Source organism: Microcaecilia unicolor, chromosome 1 (assembly GCF_901765095.1).
Source record: "Microcaecilia unicolor chromosome 1, aMicUni1.1, whole genome shotgun sequence".
NCBI classification, from domain to species: domain Eukaryota; kingdom Metazoa; phylum Chordata; class Amphibia; order Gymnophiona; family Siphonopidae; genus Microcaecilia; species Microcaecilia unicolor.
In genome coordinates, this window is record NC_044031.1 from 391,100,008 (window position 1) to 391,120,337 (window position 20,330).

General features: G+C 41.0%; 1 protein-coding gene across 1 annotated transcript in view; it reads right to left on the reverse strand.

Moving 5' to 3' along the window:
• Nucleotides 1-20,330, reverse strand: part of WRNIP1 (WRN helicase interacting protein 1) — a 117,887-nt gene that overhangs the window by 26,277 nt on the left and 71,280 nt on the right. The window contains exon 4 of the mRNA XM_030210944.1: nt 1,096-1,319. Coding sequence (XP_030066804.1) covers nt 1,096-1,319 — 224 coding nt within the window. The remainder of the gene's footprint in view (nt 1-1,095; nt 1,320-20,330) is intronic.

Genomic DNA, 20,330 nt, shown 5'->3' on the forward strand with positions numbered 1-20,330 from the left:
CTTATTCTTAACTGTTCATTTTTTTTCAGAGTACTCAAGAGCATCCTAGTGTTCCCCCCCCCCCCCCCACCCTTTATTCTCTACTATTGGAATTCTTTCCTCTTCCCTCACTCTCAATGTCTGTCTTATATCAATCGCAATGATATTATTATTCAAATTGTAAGCCGCCTAAATGGTGCCTCCGACTGGTGGGTTAGTAAAAATAATAAACTTGAAACTTGAACAAAATATTGCCTCCTATCCCATGACTCTTAATTTTCTTAGGAGTCTCTCATAAGAAACTTTGTCAAAAGCTTTCTGAAAATCTAGATACACTACAACATTCATTGTTCCAGTGTGACAATAAACCTGTTTAGTTTGTTGACTCTACTGTCTGAATTGATAAAGAATCCTGGTGGTTTATGTGTTGGGTCTGTAAGTACTTTCTGAGAACTGTGGGACCACTGGGAGTGTGGCCCCAGTAACCTAGAAATCACTGGGGATAATTTGAGAGCAAGAGACTCGCCCAGAGGCGGTTGTGACCCAGTTGGTGGGAGGAGGGTACTAGTGTAGAGCATGAGCAGCAGGTTAGGCAGACCTGAGCTGTGCTGGGGATAGACCCTCTAAGTGGCCACGAGGTAACCCCAGGCGTGTGGCTAGGCATTTTGTGACAGTGGACTACTATTAAGTTGGGCTATTTTAACACAAGCCAGATTTTAGCACAGGGTCCCATTTTATGCAGTGAGAGACCCTGAGCTAAAATAACCCAACTTAACAGTAGCCCACGTTTATTTGCTTATTGGGATTTATTAACTGCGTTTATGACGAGATTCACCACGTTGATAACTTCCCCCCTAAGTGTCCTTCAGAAATAAATGACCTGCTATAAAATTACCATCTTAAAGTAACTCTATCATTACCTGCTCACTTTTATTTATTTTTACAGCTGCTGCTCTCTCAATTCACGGCATTTCATACAACCAGAAACTCAGTTATTCTGATCCCTGATTTGCTGGCTCAGATGAACCACAGATAACCAATTTAATGATATTAAGCATAAAAGAAACGAAGAGTGTCATGAAGACAGAATATGCTATAATGCATACGACTACTTACCTGCCCTGTCATACAGAATATGGGATCGCTGCAGTCCCTCCTTCACATGTTCTTCCCGTATGAAGATCTCATTTGATGAAGAGCCTTTTGTGCCTGCCGGTGCTTTTCCAGTCGCTAATCTGGCTTGCACAGCTAACTGGAGGCCATTCAGACCAGCCCTTGCATCACCGTCACAGAGGTGGGCTAATGTGCTTATCGCTTTCTCTTCAATGTATACGGCAGGTCTGCAACACAAATGAATTTGATATTTATTGTATGAACAAGTGCTGTTAAATGTGAATCATGATTTATATGTTCTTTTCCAGTTTCATAGGCGCAAGCCTTGTCCTCCCAGACGTCTCTCTTATAGCAAGCTCTGGTATCCACAAATACATCTCAGTATACCAGGAAAGTGCAGCTCAACAATTCAATTGAGAAACATGAGAATACAGACCAGAAGCCAGCTGCACAAAACCAGAGTCAGACAGTTATGTGCATAGTACTCCACATACTGACTTTGGGGCTATCAGGATGCAGACTATGTTTCAGCACTAACAAGATGTTTGTTGCACCACATTCAGCTCAAGGCAACCAAAATAGCAGCTGTTGTGTGGATTTGATATCATGAACCATCAAGAACGTAGGCCAGGCCTCATCATTCTATAATCTTTCATGCAAAGTTTTGCATGCGCAAGATATAGAACAGTCTTAGGGGCCCTTTTACTAAGGTGCGCTGAAAAATGGTCTGCAGTAGTGTAGACACATGTTTTGGGTGCACACAGACCCATTTTTCACCGCACCTGTAAAAAATGCCTTTTTAAATTTTTGCCAAAAAGAAACGTGCAGCAAAATGAAAATTGCTACACGTCCATTTTGGGTCTGAGACCTTACCGCCAGCCATTGACCTAGCGGTAAGGTCTCACATGGTAACCGGGCGGTAATGGTCTATGTGCACAAAATGCCAGTTACCGCCCGCGTGATACAAAATAAAAATATTTTCCGGCGTGCGTAGTGGACGCACGTCAAAAATGAAATCATCACAAGGGCCACACAGTAGCCGGGCGGTAACTCAAAATTGATGCACGATGGGTGTGGGTAGGCTTTGTAAAAGGGCCCCTTTACTGCTCTTGAAGTTTGTTGAAATCAAGAAGTTTGTTGGGCACCATCTGTGAGAGGTTTTCCTTTTTTCCTCTACTGTTTTTTGCCTGAAAAGTTTTTATACCAGAAGAACAATACTGGTGCCAGTAGGGCTCACACCCCTGTTGGTCAGCATTTTACAGGACCAGGACACTGTACCAGTGACTTCACAGTGAGAATCCTGAAAGGTAACTTTAAAACCATACAAGAACGTAAGACCTTTGAAGTCAGAATGATTGAATATTTTAACACCCAACAGAAAGGACTTAACAAGGATCTGGGGTTCCTAGCCCATTATAAACCATAAAGCTGTATTTCTCTGTTGATCACCCCACCCCTCACCTATCCACACCCATCCTGTTAGAATATCAATGATATGCTTTGATGTCCCCATGCATACCTCCTACCCACCCCCATCCTCCCACCCTGTCAGACTGTCATAGTAATGCTTGAATGTTTTCACTTATATACACTGACAGCTAGCACATTTGCTTATTTCCGATCTGACGAAGAAGGGCAACCTTCGAAAGCTAATCAAGAAATCTATTAAGTTATGTCCAATAAAAAAGGTATCTTATTTTCTTTTCCATGTTTTATTTCGTTGGATTTCTATTGATAAACCAGAAGAGAACACAGACACAGAGGACCCGCATGACTCCTGCTCTGGTCCAGCAAATGGATAGTTACTTGCACGGTTTCAAGTTGGCTGGCAGCGCTGCAGTCCTGGGCAACTCTTCCTCCACCTTCCCTTCTCCCCTCTGCCATTCTGGGCATGCGCTGAAGAGCTGTGACTAACACACAACTCTTGAGTGCATGCAGCAGGCACCATGCACCATCCTCCCCCTAACTTACAAACAACTCCCTAATGCTGAACGCTATAAGCACACCTATATTTGAATCTCACTAGCGTTGAGTATTAGGGAGTTGTTCTGATGCGCTGATCTGGCAGTATTTTTCCGGCGCTGTTCAGAACAGTGCAGGAGTTTTAAACATCAGGCCCTAAGCTTTTAGAATGCTGTCAGATACATACAACTGCCATATTTAGGTGCAAACATTTACACCTGCCATAGAGCTAGAAGTGCTCACATGTAACCATGGACTTACACATAACACAGTTTTTAGATTATTACTTCAGCAACACCGAATCAGGCCTTTCCCAGCCTAACAGATTACATTCTGTGAGAGAAGAGAGCATTCCTTCCTGGAAGCCAATTGATGACATCAGAGGGTCCAGCATAAAAGAATGCTGATTTCAGGCATCGTGTCAAATGGGCACATCTCAATCCTTCGTGCACAATGTCTGGAGAACTTCAGGTGTTTATTAGCTTGAAAGATCCTCAGTTGAAAGTTATAACATTTTGCTAGTATATTTATTTATTAGGATTTAATCTATTTGTCAGCAACAATAAAGTGGTTAAGCATTTATATGTTCTGAACTTTACTGGGTGGGTGGGGTTGAGAAAATTTGGTCTGGGGTACAAAGATCTGGTTTTTATGCCAATTACCCCCAAGATTCTTGGAAATTATCGCACAGCACAAAACATCACAGAGGCAATTGCGAAGAGGGGTCTCCAATTCTTATCTCATCTGCCATATAAGCCAGACTTAGCACCATGCGATTTTCATATTTTTCCAAAACTGAAGAAATACGTTTGAGGGCATCTGGTTGACTCAAATGAAGAGGTGGAAAGGACTGTGAGCATCAAACACAATGTGCAGTTCTTCCGTGATGGTTTTAAGAGCAAGTTTCAAGCATTATTTTAAATAATAGCTTCATTTAAACAAAAGTTACAGAGATGAAGGCATTTTCTTTTCATTCAAACCTCATACACCTACCCAGTATAAGAGATTTTGTAGACCAATCTCTTTACATTAACATTCTGTAAAATGTAGTCCTGTCCAAAGGACAGCTATTTCATTTCATCATTAGTACATATATGGACTAACACTCGGCTCGATTACTGTAACCCTTTCTATGTGGGATTAGATCAGTGGTTCACAATTGTTGCGTGTCGCAAGCACCCAGGAGGTGTGTCATGGGGCTGGCGCACAAAGTAGCTTAAATTTTTTTTTTTTTTTTTTTTTACAGATTGCAGCATGATCTCTCTCCTTTTTCCATCCCCCCTTCCTGCCCAACGCAGATACAACACCTGTTCCTCATCCTCCACCAGTCCTCCTGCGAGTCCAGCATTTCTCCTTTGTCCTCCACCAGCACTCCCATGGTCATTAAACCTCATGCATTCAATGGCAGCCATAACGAAATGCCTGGACTGACTCGGAGCCTTTCCTCTGCCATGTCCCACTCCTCTGATGCAACATCCTGTTTATGTGAGGACAGGATGCAGTAGAGGAAATGTTCCAGGTCAGCACAGGCAGTTCTTTATGGCTGCTGGTGAGGATATGAGATTTGATGACCGGGGCAAGGGAGGGCTGGTGGAGTATAAAGGAGAAGTGCTGGACTCACGAGAGGGGGCTAAGGGAAGATGAGAGAAAGGTGATAGACCCTGGACCTGTGGGGTATGGGGACTGAGGAAAGAGGAGGATGAGGTTGGGGGTTTGAAGGAAGACAAGGGAATATGGTAAACCTATGGGGAAGGGGTTGATGGAAGAAGAGGTAGATGTGCTGGATTTATAAAGAGGGGGCTAAGAGGGAAAGATGCTGCATTCATGGAGGAGAGGACAATGCACTGGTGCAGGACCAATTTAGGGAGGCGCTGCCAGACGAGAAACAGAAATTGTATATATACATACACACAGGATCATAAGGGTGGAGGACAGGGAAATGCAGGGCTACATGTGGGTAGAAAACAGAAGAGCTGATAGGCACAGCTTTTGACTACAGCATTCCTTTTGCCCTGTGCATTAATTTTGGTTTTATGATCTCGCCACCAAATAAATCAAGTCATGATTTACAATACCTTAAGATCTACAAATAAAAAAAAAGAAAAACCCAATATTTTATAAATAGTGGTGCACCTTTCTGCAATTTAAATTGAATTCAAAAACGAATTCCAAATTCCAATTATTCTAAATAATGTATGTACATATGTAACCCAGTCCTGCTATCCTGGGTTAGGAGGGGCTCAAGAGGCACTGCTTGTTATTGTCACTTACTCACTCTGGTCCCATCAGCTCATCACCTCAGGAACCACACAACACTCAAAGGATTAACAGAACTGGAACACTGCATTGGTCTTCTTACAGTCAACTGTAATTATTGCTCTTCAGGTGATCAGAAGCAATAATACATATGTGGGCTAATATACATACTTAACCCACCTGCCTGTCCTGCAGCTCAAATCAGAACCCAGAGCGGATTTCACACTCCCAATGCACTTCAATACCATCCAGGCCAGGCTTCGGGCTGCCACCCAGGGGTAGACCAATTCCACCCGAGTCCCAGTTATGGCTTGACACCTTAGTAAACAGGGCCCTTAGTTAGGTACATAAACAATCTTACACCTGTCTTTATTAAGTATTACACAGACTCTTTCTACAGTTTAAATATTTTAGATAAAAATCATTCCCGTAAGTGAAAAGAAAATCAAAAAATTGGGTAGCAAATGGTACACTGCAAATTTATTAAAAATGAAACAGGATTACAAGTTGTTAGAGAGAATACGGAGAAAGGAGAAATCAGATGTAAATAAGTTAAACTGAAGGAATGCGATAAATGTGTATAAGAAAGCAACTGTCTTTACTAAAAAAGGAATACTATTCTAACATTATAGCGAACAACATTTCACATGAGGGTAAATTATTTCAATTAGAAAATAGGTTAACTGGTACATCACACATCTGTGAGAAATCGGGGGAACCAGTACCTAGCACCGATCAACTGGCCTATTACTTTCAAATGAAAATTAAAACTATTTATGATGTGTTGCACACTAATAATAAAATCTGGGATAAATCAAATTATGGTTGCTCTTCTGATGAAGGATGGGCAACTGACCAATGCTGGTCTGTTTTTTCCAAAGTTTCCATGGAAGAATTAGATCCCGTGTCTAAAATTTGCAAAATGTCATTGTTATTTGGGTGTTTGCCATACACATTTCATGAAAACACCACCTAAATTATTCAAGGAGGTTCTACTCTGTTGGATAGAAACTCCCTAGCTTCTGGTGTTTTTCCTAAAACGTTTTCAGAGATTGACACCAATATTAAAGGATTCTTGATCTTCCAAAAGTGATGTATCTAATTACAGGCTGGTGGCCTCAATTCCTTATTTTGTAAAGATATTAGAGGACTTGGTGACAAAGTAGTTGATACTCTATTATACCATTTTGATCTTTTGAACTGCTGAATAGTTCACAATCTGGCAGACCATAGTACGGAAACTTTGTTGGTCACTCTTGTGAATAATATCAGATATCTTATGTCTAAAGGCAATAATGCCCTAATTATGCAACTGGATCTTTCCAGTGCTTTTGACTTGGTTGATCATGACATCTTACTTGATATTTTAGCGGAGTTTACTTTAACCGGTAAGGTGCTTTCTGGTTTAGAGATTTCTTGGTCTTAAGATCTTACCGAGTTAAGATGAAGGGAATATCGGAAACCTGGATTCCTCCATCAGGTGTAACCCAAGGCTCACCATTGTCGCCAGTAGTATTTAATGTACTTCTATCCTCTCTGGGTACATTTCTAGAAAAGGAAGGTTACTCCATCTATATATATGAAGATAATTTAACCATTGTTTTCCCCATTGCTGTAGATTTAATCCTATAATGTAGTTTCTCAATGTTTTGCAACTATTACTGAATGGATGATTATTCTTTATTTAATTTAAGATGATGAACAAACAACATTTATGTTACTAGACTGCAGGCAAAAAACTGCACTAGGGATTCTAACTTTACAATCAATGGTAAATCTTATTTGTTAGATCACTGAGGAGGTCTTTTACTAAAGCTTAGCTTGAGTTATCTGCAGCAGGGCCAACAGGAATAAAATGGGTCCTGCTGCAGATAACTTGAGCTAAGCTTTAGTAAAAGTCACCCTCAATTAAAATATTGGGTGTGGGGTTAGATGATAGGTTACCTATGGAAGATTAGATTAATGCTCTTATAAGTAGCTCATTTTTTGTAATGAGAAAACTGAAAGGTATCAGAAAATATCTGATGGAAGATATGTTTAAATTGATGGTTCAATTTTTAGTGCTGAGTAAATTGGACTATTATAATCTATATAATAATTTGTACCTCAGCTTCTCTGGATGGCTGGCTGTCTGGGTTTGTAACATGCTGACATCAGCTCGCCTCCAGCGTTCCCTTTCCTCTCAGTGTCCCACCCCCGTGTAAAAACGAAATGACGTCAGAGGAGGGCGAGACACAGAGGGAAGGCAAGGAAACGCTGGAGGCGATACGAGCACAACCTGCCTGCCGCCGCTCCGACCTGCGGTAAGATGGACGGCTTACAGGGAAGGTGGCAGGAAGAACAGAGTCACTGGCCCTGGAGGGGAGAATCGCTGGAGATGGATGCGATGGGAGGGCAGAGCAGAAGCGAATCGCTGGATATTGATGGGATGGGAGGCGAGGGGAGAATCGCGGGACATGGATGGGAGGGGAGGGCAGGGCAGAGGAGAATTGCTGAACATGGAGGGGAGGTCAGAGGAGAATCGCAGGACATAGATGAGATGGGAGGGGAGGGAAGAATCGCTGGACATTGAGGGGAGGGCAGGGGAGAGAGGAGAAGCAGAGGGACCCTCCAACGTACTGTACATCAATTGCTGGACATGGATGGGAGGGCAGGGCACAGGAGAATTGCTGTACATGGATGGGATGGGAGGGCAGGGCAGAAGCAAATCGCTAGATATTGATGGGATGGGAGGCGAGGGGAGAATTGCAGGACACAGATGGGAGGGGAGGGCAGGGCAGAGGACAATCGCTGCACATTGAGGGGAGGGTAAAATCACGGGACACGGAGGGGAGGGCAGGGTACAGGAGAATCGCTGGAGATAGATGGGATGGGAGGGAAGAATCGCTGGGCATGGAGGGGAGGGCAGGAGAGAGGAGAAGCAGAGGGACACCAACATACTTTACATCACAAGCGATGGGAAGGCAGGGCAGAGGCGAATCGCTGGACATGGATGGGATGGGAGGGCGAGGGGAGAATCGCGGGACATGGATGGAAGGGGAGGGCAGGACAGAGGAGAATCGCTAGATATCAAGGGGATGGGACGGGAAGGAAGAATCATTGGACATGGAGGGGAGGGCAGGGGACAGAGGAGAAGCAGAGGGACACTCCAACGTACTGTACATCACAATAAATTACAGAACAGGGCAGAGGCGAATCGCTGGATATGATTGGCATGGGAGGCGAGGGCAGAATCGCAGGACACGGATGGGAGGGAAGGGCAGAGGATAATCGGTGGATATGGATGGGATGGGAGGTGAGGGAAGAATCGCGGTTTACTTAAAAACATAATCACCATTACATGATAGCCTTCCTAGCGCCCGTTTCCTTTTTTAGCGAAACGGGCTTTTTTTTGCTTATATTGTATATTTAGAAACAACTAAGCAATTGTTGAGAAGAATTCAGACTATCTGAAATGTGGCAATACACAAGATTTTCTCTTTAAAAAAAAAAAAATCAGAGAAGGATATATAACTCCTTCTTTCTTTAAGCTGCACTGGCTTCCAGTTGAGGCTAGGGTTCTGTTCAAATTAGGATGTTTATTTAAATTTCTGTATTAGTTTCAAATTAAACAAAGATAAACCTCTTTGAATTAGGATGTTTAATATTTAAGATCATTTCAGAAACAATTCCTCAGTACATGACATCTCTGGTCTGCGTTTCATTAGCTAGAAAACAATATAACATTCATAGACTTTCCTTACTTTCTTTTCCCAGTTTTTGAGGGATTATCTAAAAAAAAAAAACAAACAAACTGCTTATGTCTCTATTTTCATTATCAGGCAGCTAGCCTATAGAATTCTTTTTCACTGATGTTAAAGAATGCATCTAGTTTTATCAGTTTTAGAAACAGATTAAAAACCTGCCTGTTTTCTAAATTTGTCTTAAGGAATTGAGTTATGGTAATCATAATTTGGTCAATCTGTGATAGTTTATGATAATTTTGTGAGCTTAGGAGTATTAAGTAATATGTAAACTGTCTTTTGTTACATCCTAGCTTGATATACAGTCTAGTTTTTCTTGGTCGTAACCCGCTTTGAACTCATTTTTTGGTATTAGCGGCCTATAAATCAAATAATTACCTGTAACTGTAATTTATGTATACCTATTGTTATGGTAGGTGGTTAGGTACACAAGCATTTAGCAACTATCTTCCTTAGATATCATATAAACTTCCTTAGTATGCATGTATATCTTTACCTATGATATTTACACTTAGTTTTTCTGAATAAAAGCTTTTTTTTCTTGTGTTATATTAGATCACAAATATGTAGCCAGAATTAAGTAGTAAAAGGTTTGATTTACTCTATCGCACACTAAAATTATTGTGTAAGCATTTCGGTTTTCAGTGCTGTTCCTTTTGCTGTGTCACATTCCACTGTGAAAAAAAAAGGAAAAAGCCAAGCACCTTTGCAATTTGTCAGCATTTCTCCTCTGCCAAGGTCAGAGGGGGGTAGAAGCGCTTCACTGAAATGACAGGCCTTTCTACTGTTGAGTTATGGCAGCGTTGTACCAGGTAGGTTAAGGGCCTGGTGACTACTGGTAAGTCTCACACAAGTCACCTTGCCATTTCCTAGATATCGTTGTACGGTGCATGCAAATGGCACTCAGGTTGAAATAAAATCCTCTCTGCAGCATGGTCCTGTCGCTCAGCTGACCCTTGTGTTGCCATGCTCTAGAAAATGCCATTTGGATGTAACCTGTTTGCCACCGCATGGTTGCTCATGAATGAGCAACAGTATTGGTACTTTCTCCAGTTTACCCTTTTAGCATTATCTTGCAGAAGGGCCACAGAGGAAATCCTAGGATGTCTGTACAGGTTTTGCTTCATTTTACTGTCAGAACATCTATGGGCTTCCTTGTCTGCTCTCAAGGGTGGCTTGGTAAAGCATCACCAGGTGACACAGAACACATACCCCAATGAAACAGTATGAGAGTAATTTGTAAATAGTTTCTTGCTTGAATTGTGTATAAGGTTTATGCAGCTACATGTGTAAGAGTGATTTCAGAGCTAGGCCTGAACCTTGTCAGGACAGCGGTCCCTGTCAATGTCATCTGTGCTCTGCCTTGAAATGCCTCTCTCAAGGGAATACAGTGCAAACTCTCTGATGCAGTCCTGACCTGTACGTTGTACACATTTGACACGTTTTCTTTTTAGCCTAATTTTACATATGCAAAAACTAATTTTTTAAGGTACCTATTTTTTTCACATTCACATTTTTAGAGTTATTTGCACTAACACACTTGTCAAGTATTTCCAAGTGTTACACGTGTGTCTAGGGGTACTCCTCTTCGTAGCTTGTTGTTTTGAATAATTACATTTCCATCTTTAGAGCAAATAAATGGGAGGGTTTTTTGTCCACAGCACCTGGTTTTCCCTTCCAAAAATACATAAAAAAAATAAAATAAAGATGTTACCTAAAATAAACTGCCTTATTATATGCCACCTCAAGTGTCAAATAAATTTTGGGGTTTTCTACACACTGTGTAGTTTTTCACTTTGTCATAAGGTCATCACTTGATATGTAATGCATTTGTTATTATGGATATAAGGTTTTGCACTATAAGCAATAATATTTTTTATTTGCTGTCATTGAGATTTGCTCTATAAAGGGCAGACCAAGCAAGCTTTAAAACAAGACTAACGGAACATAAGTCATGCATAATGTCTCAACGTGTTACTGCCCCTATGGTAAAACATTGTATGGATTTTGATCATCAGGTCATTGATCTAAGATGCATGGCAATTGACCAAATTAATATTACTATACGCAGAGAGGACATCTCAAAGTCTCTTCATTGACGGGAACAGCATTGGATATACAAATTGCAGACTGTTCAACCCAAGGGGTTGAATGGCTCTTTAGAGTGGTACACTTTCTACAGGGTTTTGGGCAGCAACAGCAATTCAGTAGAAGTTTTGGTACTTCTGGTCTTCTTGCATATCTATGTATCTATCTAGCTATATATATGTATCTATATTTTGAATATATTTTATATTATTAAAATTATTTAGAAATACAAATATAAACAAACAGTCATAAGAACCCAGACTCCAATGGTTGCAGACAACAGATTCATTAGGGACTCATGGAAGGGTATTTTGTATTTTCTGGCAATGACGGAAATCAGTAAAGGAAGGGATGGAGATGGGGTTATGAAAATGAAAAAACTGTATTTTTGTTGATAATGTAATTTGTGTTACATTTTCAATAAAAGACTTTAATAATAAATATACAGCCAATGTATAACATTAATAAATCAAAATTAACACAAAAAGAAGATAAGACATACAGTCTCAACAGGCTCATACCAATGAAGCCAAGTAGTAATAGCTGTAACTCATACCCACAATTTATTCTGAATGCAAAAATTTAATGGTAGGTGTTGATCTTTTCCTCTAACAACTCTGTGTCTATCCTTTCTGCAGTGAGTTGCATACCACCACATAGCGCCTCTTCTCGTGCACAGTCAAAATTGAGAATGATAGCCTTTACCTAGTTTCCAACTTCCAGCAGGGTCCTGCTCATCTTACAGAACAGATGGCCACAGAGTCTGCCAGTCTCCAAAATAACACAGGATATTATGGCAGTCAACACAGGTGGCTGAACTATGCACCCGTATTACCAAGACAAATCTGGTTTAAGCAGAGCTACTCAAAGAGACAAAATAGATGGTAAGGAACACTTGCTTGTTGTATCTTTGCCACCAAAATAATTTATAAACTAAAAAATCTAATAAATGGTCTGAACTTAAGAGCAGAGCTTTCTCTACACCTAATGCTTTGGCAATCTATTTTTGAGAATATCCTGAGCTAGCCAAAATACTGCTTGCTACCTCATACTATGCATCAACTCTCCTGCAAAGAAATGAGACACTGAGATCTGAAAATCCAAAGTGGAATGGAGGGAGGTGCAAGAAGCAAGGGAAGGGAAGAAAAGGAAAAATCAAAGATCATGTCCAGAAAATGGGTATATACACAAAAGAAATTAAACTCATGTATTCTGGGAAATTTATAAGAAGGTATTGTCTTCTGAGTTGATTAAAAAAAAAAAAAAAGAAGAAGAAGAACTTGATGCTAAATTACAGATAAACCAAGAAAGTCTTGAAGAAACTGGCAAGCTGCATAATTTTCAAGGCTGTAAGAGAAATTTCATAGGATAATCAAGAAAACAGATGGGAAATCATTAAGCTCTGCTGATACAGAATACACAACTAGCCGAATCCTTCAACTTGCATTCAGAAACTGACCTATATAACACACATGCATATTCAAGGCTGGAATAATCTGAAGTCAAGGCTTAGACTAATGCCAACAACTCCCAAGCCAGTAAAAAGTTTCAGGATATTTTGAATAAATATGTATGAGACAGAGGCAGAGATTTCAAATCTGTCTCATGCGTGTATCTGGAACATCAGGCTCGATGGGGTCCCCCAAGATGGGCTTGAGAACTGTTTGTATAGCCTGAATAAATGCTAGGATTTTATTTATTTCTTAGTTGAGCTATTTTTTATGCTTATCATGTTTACTTGTTGAAATAAAGTTTTAACGAGCAAAAAGAAACAAGACTACTTTTTGTATGTAGTCTGGAGAGGTAGGGGGAAGGATGATGACATTGAACAGAATTCTGGGTCTTTTGCTACAGTTGCTGTTGGAAATGTGGTGGAGAATTGGTAATGAAAGTTAAAATAAATAAGTAAATAAATAAATAAGAGGTACTCTGATGAGGAGTGGAGGAAGACAGGGATCAAGCTGCTGGTAACAGCCAAGATGAAGCCTTCTGCTGTCTCTTCTTTCCTACACATACAAAGGGAGGGAGCAGGCATACCCAGAAGGACAGAGACCAGGGCCAATCCAAAGAAGGGGATATGACAGGAGACTAGGGCAGGTCTCCCAAAGAGAGAGAAAAAGTTGACATGCAAATAGATGAGACCAATATAACTCAGAGCTGTAACTATCAGGAAGTACAGCAATTGGTAGTAGTTCAGGATATAAACTGGACTACAAAATGATAAAGGGGATGGAACACCTCTCATATGAGGAAAGGCTAAAGAGGCTAGGGCTCTTCACCTTGGAAAAAAAAGAGACAGCTGAATGGCGATATGATAGAGGTCTACAAAATCCTGAATGGTATAGAATGGGTAAAACTTAATGTACTTTTTGAAAGAGTAAAAATTCTAAACACTAGGGGGCCACTCAAGGAAGTTACATAAAACTAATATGAGGAAATATTTTTTCACTCAAAGAATAGTTAAGCTCTGGAATTCATTGCCAGAGGATGTGGTTACAGTGGTTAGAATATCTGGGTTTAAAAAAAGGTTTGGCCAAGTTCCTGGAGGAAAAGTTCACAGTCTGCTATTGAGACAGACAAGGGAGAAGCCAGTGTTTGCCTCAGGATTAGTAGTACGGAATCTTGCTACTAGTTGGGATTCTACCAGGTACTTGTGACCTAGATTGGCCACTGATGGAAGCAGAATACTGGGCTAGATGGACCAGAAGTCTGACCCAGTATGGCTAATCTTATGTTCTCATGTTAATATGAATACAACTCCGGAGGCGGAACATAAGTGTTTTTATAGCCAATCTAGCTTTCCTTTGCACCTCTGTCCTACCTCCAAGTTCCTCACCCCCATTTTGCTCAGGTTTTAGTGGGGAAAGAAAATGGAGAGTACACTTTCTTTTATTAGGGATTCCACTCTCTTATTTCACCTTTCCATCCTCTGCCCATATCTCCACCATTTATCATATTCCCTTTCATATCTTATCTTTCCTTTCTATATCTATCTGTCTTCCCTTAATTCTGCTTCTTTGTACAATTTTACCTCTCCACTCCTCTCTGTCCCCCCCCCCCCCAGCTTTTCATCTTAGTGGCTCATCTCCATTCACCACCTGCCTCCTATTTAAAAAAAGGCGCAAAAGATGGGAAAACGGAACTGACAACTAAAGTGGGAAAACAGCCCCCCCCCCCTTTGCCCTCAGACTGATGCACAGCTGGCCCTCAGTACAAGACATACATTTTTTTTTTCTTATCAGCCCAAAACACCACAAACCACCACTAACCAGACATGTAAATAACTCCGGTCTTGGCCAAATTTTTGATGGCTTCCTTAACAATAAAAGGATACAACTTCTAAAATGTTCTTAGGATCAGGACACAATTGTAGCTGTAAGCATTATCTTTAATGAAGGGGGCATAGTTCTTAAAAGCTAGTCACAAATATATTAAATTAACCCAATTAAAATAGCATGGCCTACAACTTGTGTGTTGGCCTTACTTTTTTTTTTTTTTGTTACATTTGTACCCCGCGCTTTCCCACTCATGGCAGGCTCAATGCAGCAGGCAATGGAGGGTTAAGTGACTTGCCCAGAGTCACAAGGAGCTGCCTGTGCCGGGAATCGAACTCAGTTCCTCAGTTCCCCAGGACCAAAGTCCACCACCCTAACCACTAGGCCACTCCTCTATGTAAACTATATATTGACTGACTACTGAAAAGCTATGAGCTAAATTCAAATAATTCCGGCGGACTAAATTAGAAACCAAACTATCTACCTGTTACATGAAAACTTAATTACTTTTGAGAAAAAAATGGTAACACAAACTAGTCATTAGAGCTATATTTACCTGAAAAAAAACTTGAACATAAGAATATAAGCATTGCCATACTGGGATAGACCGAAGGACGTGGCTAATCCAGGTCACAAGTACCTGACAAGATCCCAGAACAGCAAAACAGATTTTATGCTGCTTATCCTAGAATACACAGTGTATTTTCCCAAGTCTATCTTAATAATGGCTTATGGACTTTTCTTTTAGGAAACTATCCAAACCTTTTTTAAATCCGCTAAGCTAACTGCTTTTAGAACATTTTCTGGCAACAAATTCCAGAGTATAATTACTTGTTGAGTGAAGAAATACTTTCTCCGATTTGTTTTAAATTGACTACTCAGCAGCTTCATTGCATGCCCCCTGGTCCTGGAAAGAATAAACAAGCGATTCATATCTACCTGTTCCACTTCACTCAGTATTTTATAAACCTATATCACAGCCCCCATCAAACATCTCTTCTCCAAGCTGAAGAGCCCTAGCCACTTTAGCCTTGCCTCATAGGGAAGTCAACCCATACAGGGCCACAACACTGCTGACCAGTGTGTGACAATGACATCAATCCCCACCAGCCTGCCTTCAAACTTTTTATTGGGTGTATCCTCATGGAGGTGAACATTTCCAAATGCATTCTCTTTGTCTACCCTTATGGAACCCATCATCATTCACCTGAGTAGAGCTCATTTAAAGACATCCACAATCTCTACTTCTTTCTGATTCTGCGGATGGGATGTTCCAGTTCACACTCAGTATGTTGAAATCTAGCTTCTGCACTCCTTTTTCATTCCCAACGTTTGGATATATATGACCAGATCTCTGTCCAGTTACCCCATCTAAGATGGAGGTCTATAGACAACACTGTGTGGATGTATGTGTCACCTTCTCTTTTCAAGATGGTCCACAATGCTTCTTCTGTTTTCCCACACCCTCTGCATTTCAGCCGCTTTGATATTTATCTTGACATACAGAACTACTCCCATGATCTATCTGAAACCATCATTATTACACATACTGTAACACTTTGTATCTGGAAAACAGCTACCAGTTTTCAGAAGTAGCCCCTCTTTCCTTAGCAATGACCTTTTAATCTCCTACTCTGTGATTTCTGCTTTTAATCTCCAGGACATCAACTACATGTAGCCCAGAACAAGATAGCAGATTGGATCTTTCTGAAAATGTTTAGCATGGGGAAATCCAACCAGAAGCAAATCTGCTGTAGTCTGTTCTAATGAAAAGCAAGGGGCAGACAAATACAACATGGATGCTTCAAGCTGCTCCTTAGGCACTCCTGGCAGCAAAGGTCTGGTTGCTTTGACCATAGAAGGATGATGTAGATACCGATCCATCAGACCCGAAGCAGTAGGAGCACAGTGGGCACCCACGATGCCTCAACTACTGCCCTTCCTTTTGTTCCCCATATTGGGAAAAAAACTTTGTAATAGAGGTCACTACAATTCCCAGTGTGGTGGCAGCCATCTTGCTCTGCCCCCCCTCCTGAAAGCTTTCATACTAAGGCTTTGGGGTAAACTGATTTGAGATCATTTGTATTTTGCTTAGTGATACTTTTGCAATCATGTGAAGTAGATTGGTTATTATGCTTTTATTTTATGGTATACTTTTTTAGGGGTGTGCTAGGGTTTTTATTTTATTTTGTAAATTTGTGTGATGACTGGCATGTATTCTGTGTGGTTTAAAATTATGCATGTTATTTCTAACTTGTTCAGATTTATGATGGGTGAGAAATATTGCAATACTAATAAATTATTTCCCCTGCGCACAGTGAAGAACATTATTCCTTGATGAATTGCTGTAGAGAAGAATGGTGGTCATTTTTGCTGTTCCTGAATCCTGTTCTCACAAGAGTGACTTATAGACCTTGAACCTAGCAAAATTTGCTTTTATCCCACTTTGAAGAGTTCCAGGAAGACTCATTTAAACATAGGAAACTTGTATTTTCTCCCATTTCCAAGGTTAGTTTTCCACGCAGAGAGAAAGAACTAGTTTCCAGAATTCAATACCATCTAGAAGTCAAGACCCAGAGTAATCTGTTGGATCTGATCAATGTCCTGTGATTTTATTCTCCTCCCCTAAACCAGTACAGAATGTATTCCAATCCAAGTGACTTTCAAAAGGAAAGGTTAAAAACCAGATTAATGCATAATGCACCATGGATGTTCACAAGAAAAAAAAAATAAAACATTGAAGAAAAAAAAAAAGGGGGGGGGGGAGACTTTTCTGAATCAAATCTGCATTCCTCTAAAAATCAAAAAGAGTACTGAATATAAGGGGAGAGAACAGTCATGCACTAGTGCCGTTAATATGCATCATTTACCACAAGGCTCATTTTCTGAAGTGGGTCCTGTGGTAAGTAACGAGTATTAACAGTATTAGTATATGCTGTTAGTAAAGGACCCCCTAAGTGAAAGAAAAATATCTTGCTTTTTTTGGACCTGATGAATCTTAAAAAATGAGTTTGGCAATTTCCAGCTATATAAGAGTGTAAAAAAATTAAACATACCCTGGAACCTCGAGAATGAGGTCAGTGGAGGACAGTGACCTCAGCAGCCATTACCACAGCTACATATAATCAGTTTTAGCCCATATCTAATTCCCTACAGAGACAGCTTTAGAATATGGGAACTGGTGTATTTTGTCTTCCTACTTTATATATAAAGGGACTCTTTATTGATCTGTGATAGGTGTTTAACATGGATTTTAATGCTCAACAGTTAAACAACATGTTAAAACCTATGTTAAACACCTAATGCAGAAATTCTAATTCGAGGGCATGAGATGGGTGGGGAATAGGCTGCGACTGGGTCTTATACATAAAATGGGTATCTCTACCTTATGTTAACTGCTAATGTAAGAGATCATGTGGAACAGCAACCACACCTTCCTTCTCTCTTCCCTCACCTAATCTTTGTACATTACTAATTGTAATATCATGGAATGATTATGTCATAACCAAACTCTGTAAGCCATATTGAGCCTGCAAATAGGTGGGAAAATGTGGGATACAAATGCAATAAATAAATCCCCATGCACTAGTGGTCATGTTGCTAAAGCATGGTAGTGACCAATGCCCTATGTAAGCTGCAGGACTGCTTTCTCCAAACTGCAGGGAATGCTTCCAACAGAGATGTTCCATGCCAAATCTTACTGTGGTAAACAAACTCCAAAATTGGATACTACTCCTAAGAAACAATTACTTATGAAAAGCCACTGCTGAAGAACCTGTGATAATGACAGTATCGACTCTCAGGCGGGTCTGCATCCGAGTTGTTCTCCTTTCTATTGTGCTCAAATTCTGCTTTTCCTCTCTTGTTCTCCGCAACCTCTCAACAAGCTTCATGTAAAATCATAGCTGTAAACTGTTCTGGTGCACCCTGCAAAGGGCAGTATATAGAAACATAAAAATATAGAAAAATAAAGGCAGAAAAAGACAGTATCGCCTATCCAGTCTGCACATCCACGCCATCTACTATCCCTTCCTCTCTACCACCTCCACTGGGAGGTCATTCCTCAGTGTCACCACCCTTTCCATGAAGAAGGTATTTCCTCAGGTTACTCCCGAGTTTGTTCCCTTTCACCTTCATCTTATGCCCTCTCATTCCAGAGCTTTCATTCAATTGAAAGAGACTTTCCTCCTGTGCATTTATGGCACCGAGTTATCTAAACGTCTCTAGCATATCTCCCCTCTCCTGCCTTTCTTCCACGGTGTATATATTGAGATCCTTAAGTCTGCCCCCATACGCTTTATGAAGATCACTGATCATTTTAATAGCAGAGCAGCTCTCTGGACCAACTCCATCCTGTTTACATCTTTTTGAAGGTGTGGTCTCCAGAGTTGTACACAGTACTCTAAATGAGGTCTCACCAGAGATTTATACAGGAGTATCATCACCTCCTTTCTCCTGCTGGCCATTCCTCTCCCTATGCACCCAAGCATCCTTTTAGCTTTCGCCATCGCCTTTTCTACCTGTTTGGCCACCTCAAGTTTTTTTCTGGGATGTTCTGGTCTCCTGGGCCGTCGCGGACGACAACCCATCTGTGAGAGTGTTCAGCCTGCTGGCCTCGGAGAATACCTGCTACAGGTATGTATCTTCATTTTGTTCACACCAGAGCCTGCAAAGGCCTCTCCGGTACTATGTAAGCCACATTGAGCCTACAAATAGGTGGGAAAATATGGAATAAATAAATAAATAAATAAATCGTATACAGTCACACTCCTCTTTCATGTACAAAATGTTTGGTGATACACGGCTCTTCCAAACGTGTCTTAAGGGAACTACATAGTACCAAGAACAAAGGCAAAATGCAAAGCATGAAATGCTCCCCCCCACCCCCTTAAAAAAGAAAATTTAGATAAATGCAGCTAGTAGGATACAGATTTACCCAAATCTCCTATAAAACTGAGATTAACAGGCAGAAGCATGTATAAAAGAGTTTCACATGTTTAAAAGCCAGTCATATAATTCTGCTAGATTAGATGAGTTCCTAATTAGAAATGGTAGACTATTAAAAGTATGAAATCCAGAACCAGTGGCTGCCATCCCAAATAGAAAAGAAAATGCTAAGTAAAATTAGGAAAAGACATAACAATAGACAATGTGGGGATAACCATAAGCGGACAGAGCACCCAGCACTTGAGAATTGTTTACTGGCTCCAGGGAGATGCAAGATGGAGAAGAGGCATGGAGTAATGGGTAACAAGGTAAAATTATGTATAATCATACCTGATAATTTTCTTTCCATTAATCATAGCTGATCAATCCATAGACTGGTGGGTTGTGTCCATCTACCAGCAGGTGGAGATAGAGAGCAAACTTTTGCCTCCCTATATGTGGTCATGTGCTGCCGGAAACTCCTCAGTATGTCGATATCAAAGCTCCATCCGCAGGACTCAGCACTTAGAGAATTACACCCACGAAGGGACACTCTGCCCAGCTCACCACCGCCGAAACGGGGGAGGGGAATTAACCCAGCTCATCCCCACACAAGTGGGGGAGGGGAATCCGTCCAGCTCATCCCCGCGGAGCGGGGGAGGGACACCACACCCGCCGATGCGGGGGGATCTGGCTTATCCTGCAACCGCAACCGCGGGAGGAGCTGACTGACCCTAACACCGCCGAAGCGGGAGGGGTACAAAGCTGCCCTACAGCCGCACGAAGCGGGAGGGAGTGCCGGCAGAATTTATGTCTCAATCCAGCCCCGTAAAACGGAGGGGAGAGGAATGCAGCAGCTCACTGTAACACAAACTCGTCTCAACTCTTGAAGAATCCAAGTGAAAGAAGAACTTGAACACGAAGTCCTCCTGAAGTAACTGAAGGCTAAACTTGAACCTAAAATTCAACCAGAATATAAACAGTACAG